This window comes from Myotis brandtii, unplaced genomic scaffold (assembly GCF_000412655.1).
Source record: "Myotis brandtii unplaced genomic scaffold, ASM41265v1 scaffold1119, whole genome shotgun sequence".
Classification (NCBI taxonomy): Eukaryota; Metazoa; Chordata; class Mammalia; order Chiroptera; family Vespertilionidae; genus Myotis; species Myotis brandtii.
The window spans coordinates 153,834-158,854 of record NW_005353835.1 but is presented as its reverse complement, the minus strand read 5'-3'; the positions used below and the strand labels follow the sequence as shown (position 1 = coordinate 158,854).

Genomic DNA, 5,021 nt, shown 5'->3' with positions numbered 1-5,021 from the left:
TTAGCCTCTGCCTGAGGCTACCCAGCAGGAGCTATGGAGAGATCTGCAGATTCCTCTTCTTTGTTTGGGGTTTGGAGGTGCCCAGATTAAGCCCAGCTGTGAAACAATGCAAGCTGCTGTGGGGCCTTGGGCCTTCTCTTGGATGTTCTGGGTCTGTCTGGCCCAGCTGCAGTTTGTTAGATAATTTTCAGATTGCAAAGGGCCAGGGCATTCATATGCAAAAGCCTCTGCTGCAGCTTGGGTGGGGCAGGGTCTCAGGGGATCAACAGGGCGGAGCATGCAGCTATGGCTTCTCCTCAGTCCTACCCTAAGAGGCCCTGCATCTCAGTGTCCCGGTAATCGCTGCAAGCACCTCTGAGAGAAAGCCGCCCTTGAGTTCCTCCCGATGCCAGACAGTCCAGTTTCTCCCTGTATGAATCTGGATCCCCAGAGACTCGCCGGGAACTGGAGTTCAGAGCATTCGGGAGCTTGAGACTCCCTCCTGATTGAAAAAGACAATGGAGTCCTCAGTTGCCAGCCTTTCCACGTGCATCTCCGTACCTCTGCACTTTACTTCCACACCTCCTCTGAGTCTCAGTGTGCTTTTCTCTTTCATTCTAGTTTTAGAATTTCCACTCAGCCAGCCTTCCTGTGGTTCTTGATGATGTCCGTTTTGTCTTTTAGTTGTATTTTTGAAGTGGTTGTACGAGGCAGCAATTTCCGTTGTTTACCTATGCTGCCATCTTGGTTTTTGTAGATACATTTATATGCATGTGTAAACTCTTATACATATTACATTATTTTCCTCGTTAAAATAACTTTAACTCTGCTTTTTTAACTTACTGTGTGTCTGTGTGACTACATATATTTCTAAGTGGCTATATTTTATATGTATTCACTGTAATTTCTTTACAAGTTTTTATATTGTTGATCATTTAGGCTGTTTAACATTTTTTTTCCTATTAAAACAGCATTGGAATAAAGTATCCTTATAGCAAAATGTTTTGTTCAAAAAATATTTGTTGAATACCTAATGTATGTCAGCCACTGTATTTGGTATTTGGTTATAACAATGACCACAAAACACAAAGTTACTGATCACATGGAATTTAAATTCTAGCAGGAGAGCAGATATTATCAAATATAACCACATTGCTGTACATGTAGTTTATAACTGAAATGAATACTCTGTAAGAAAGGAATAATGATCTGCAAAAAAATACAGCGAAGGATCCTGACTAGAGTTAGGGAAGCCCTCGTTGAGAAAGTGCTGCTTGATCTGGCAATTAACTAGTCGTAAGAGGTTTTGGGTGGTGTGGATTGGCATTGTAGAGAGAAAGATTATTCCAAACAGAGTGAATGGTATTGTACAAAGGCCTTGTTGCAGAGAAATTATATCATATCTAAGAAACTTAAAGCCAGTGTGGTATGGACACTAAAAGTAGTGGTATAATATAAGGCTAGAGATGTAGTCAGGGACCTGGTCAAGCAGAGCCTCAAAAATGATGTTATGGACTTCATTCTAAGAGTGAAAGGATACCTTCAAAGGGTTTTAAGTTGGGAGTAATATTTGATTGTACGGTGAACTAACTGTACAGGGAACAGAGTGGATGCAGGAAGATCAGATAGGAGGTTGATGCAATGGGTTAGGTAAGAAATGATTGTTTGGATTAGGTTGGTGGAGGAAATAGAAGCAGACAAATTCAAGAAATTTTTAGAAAATAAAATTGTTTAAACTTGGAACATTCTGAAGTATTTTTTAAAGCATAAATTTTCAGAGATGGAATTCTCAAGACAAAGAATTATTTTTAAAATCTTATGGTAGATATCGAATTCCTTTCTAGAAAGATTGTTTCAGTATACTCTCCCATTAACTGTGTATTGGAATGCTCATTTCCATATCTCCCCACCAATAATGAGCATTAACTTTTCTATTTTTTAATTTTTTACTTTTTAATACCTTTTCGAGAAAGTGAGTAATTACTTCAAATTTTAATATGGGTTTTTTTTTAACCAACTGTAATAATATAGTAGCTTTGGAATACAGTAGTCCCCCCTTATCTATAGTTTTGCTTTCTGTGGTTTCAGTTATCAGAGGTCAACCATGGTGCAAAATATTAAATGGAAATTCCAGAAAAAAATAATTCATAAGTTTTAAATCATGCAACGTTCTTAGTAGTGTGATGAAGTCTTGCACCCTTCCACCCTAGATTTGAATCATCCTTTTGTCCAGCTTATCTGCATTGTATATGTTACCTACCCATTTAGTTGTCTTGGTTATCATATCAACTGTGTGGTATTGCAGTGCTTGTGTTCAGGTAACACTTATTTAACTTAATAATGGCCTCAAAGCCATTCACATAACTTTTATTACAGTATATTGTTATAATTGTTCTATTGTTGTTGTCAGGAATATATTAAATGTTAATAAACTTTACCATAGGTATACACATATAGGATACATAGTATATTTAGGGTTTGATACTATCCACAGTTTCAGGCATCCACTGGGGGTCATGGAATATATCCCCTGTTGATAAGGGAGGACTACTGTATATTTTGGCTTTAGAAAGTGTGGTTTTGATTCTTAATATTGTACCTTTAAAAGCTGAAACTAAAACAAAGGGTTTAATGGGAATGTTGCCTCGGGAACATGGTGAAAAGAAATGTAAGGTAGACTTAAGGTAGATCAAGCATTAGTGTAATAACCCACCCTCTGCCAAGACACCTACCTTCCTAAACATTGTATTGTAACACTGTTGTATCATTAGTTTGGGCTTAGGGCTTCAAACCATTTTAAGTAAATGTACTGATAAAAACCCCAAAAGTATATAACGATTTTGACCACAAAGATGGAAATGTTTAAATTTTTATGTAATGTGTTAATAGTTTAATTAGTAAGAAATAAATGTATAGTGCATGTCCCACTCACCCCCAGTTAGTAACTTTTTGGCATTATAAGGATAACTATAGCTGAAAGTAGGAAATTAAGAGAAATGAATAGCTTTTTCAAAGCAATTGAAAGTTTGTTTTTCTCCAAAATAGTTTGAGTTTGAAAGATATTGACCTTAAATTCAGTATAAAAGTTATGTTTGTAATCTTTTTATATTTTTCTCATTAGGGACATAATTCTACATTATTGAAATATAGTTATATTTGAAATAACATGTTACTCACTGCTTTGTTTTCTCTCAACAGTTAAAAGATGTTGATACTCGGAAAATCATAAAAGCAATGCTTTCTTATGTGTGGCCCAAAGACAGGCCAGATCTACGAGCTAGGGTTGCCATTTCCCTGGGATTTTTGGGTTGCGCAAAGGTAAGAGAAATTATGTGTTGATCATTGTTATAAGAAATGCTATGATATTTTCTAGCATTGAAACTTGGGCTGACTTAAGGCACTTTTGGGGGAGTATTGTCAACTTTTAGGATCCTATCATAACTGTTGTATGCAATCAGCAGAAATTATATGGTAATGTCTGATTTATCTGTGGATCAGATTTCGAACAGCCTCAACTTAATGGAATTCATTCCTGATCTCCAATACAAGATCATTTATTGGAGTAAAACTTAAGGAAATTTTATAAAAGAAACTCCTCAGTGTCTTGTTGGCTTTTATTTAATACATATTTAATACATTGTTCCCAGTAACTTGAAAAAGATAAAGACAATTTAGGCATAATGATAGTCTTAAGTAGTAAACAACAGTGTGATATCAAGGGAAAAAAATTGGGAAAGAAACGACAACAAAAGCTGGGCATTTTGGTACCATTCAATATAGGGTCTCTCTATATATTAGCAGCCTCCTTAGTTTCTTGCTGTATTGTAACACATATTAATAAGGCAAACTTATAATAATGACTGAGCTTTCAATAAACATCCCTTATTTTTAATTTATTCACATTTTAAGTCAGTGATGTACATATCTTTAGGTACAGTATACAGTAATGGTACAATTATAGACTGTGGAGTCAGACTTCCTGGGGTAACCTTGCACAAGTTGCTTAGTCTCTGTGCCCCAGTTTGTTAATTTAATTTGTAAAATAAAGCAAAATAAGGTTGTTATAAGGAATAAATAATTTAAAATACAAAAGGCTTAGAACTGTGCCTGGCACACAGTGAAACATAATATACATGCTAAAATCAAAATAAATTCAGATTTTCATCAGAAATATGGTAAAAACAAAGTCTACTTAAAAGTATAAATGAGGTTTGGCTATAATTTGGTTACCAGTCTTAAATATGTGTTAATATTTTGTTTTAGAACTTAGGTCTTATAATTTACTTCTTCTCTATATCATGTGTGTTCCTGTTTATTTACTCACTAGAGGCCCAGTGCGCACAAAATTGTGCGCCAGTGCTTCCGCTTGCCTCAGCTGGCCTCCCTTCCCATCGCCGCTCATAGCTCGGGTCCCGCCTACCATGAGAGCTGCTGCTCATTTGGTCGTTACAGCATGATGACCACGGGCCTTTTATGATATAGACTAGTGGCCCGATGCATGAAATTCGTGCATGGGTGGGGGGGCATGGTGGTTCGCTCAGTCCAGCCTGCACCCTCTCCAATCGGGGATCCCTGTGGGATTGGGCCTAAACCGGCAGTCGGACATCCCTCTCTCAATCTGGCTCCTAACCATTCACCTGCCTGCCTGCCTGATTTCCCCAACGGCCCTCCCCTGCCGGCCTGATCTCGCACCCAATGGCCCTCCCCTGCCGGCCAGATCTCACCCCCAACTGCCCTCCCCTACTGGCCTGATCTTACCTCCAACTGCCCTCTCCTGCTGGCCTAATCTCACCCCCAACTGCCCTCCCCTGCTGGCCTGATCACCCCTAACTGCCTCTGCCTTGGCCCACACCACCATGGCTTTGTCCGGAAGGATGTCGGATGTCCGGAAGATGGCTGGTCGACCCGGTCTAATTAGCATATTACCCTTTTATTAGTATAGATCAGGGGTCCTCAAACTACGGCCCGCGGGCCACATGCAAATACAAATATTGTATTTGTTCCCGTTTTGTTTTTTTACTTCAAAATAAGATATGTGCAGT

General features: G+C 38.3%; 1 protein-coding gene across 2 annotated transcripts in view; it reads left to right on the top strand.

The window, feature by feature from the left end:
- The window catches only part of ABCB7 (ATP-binding cassette, sub-family B (MDR/TAP), member 7), a 153,124-nt gene that overhangs the window by 60,359 nt on the left and 87,744 nt on the right, over nt 1–5,021 (top strand). For both annotated transcript variants that reach the window (XM_005857519.2, XM_014545328.1), the window contains exon 3: nt 3,178–3,297. In XM_005857519.2, the coding sequence (XP_005857581.1) occupies nt 3,178–3,297 (120 nt within the window). The remainder of the gene's footprint in view (nt 1–3,177; nt 3,298–5,021) is intronic.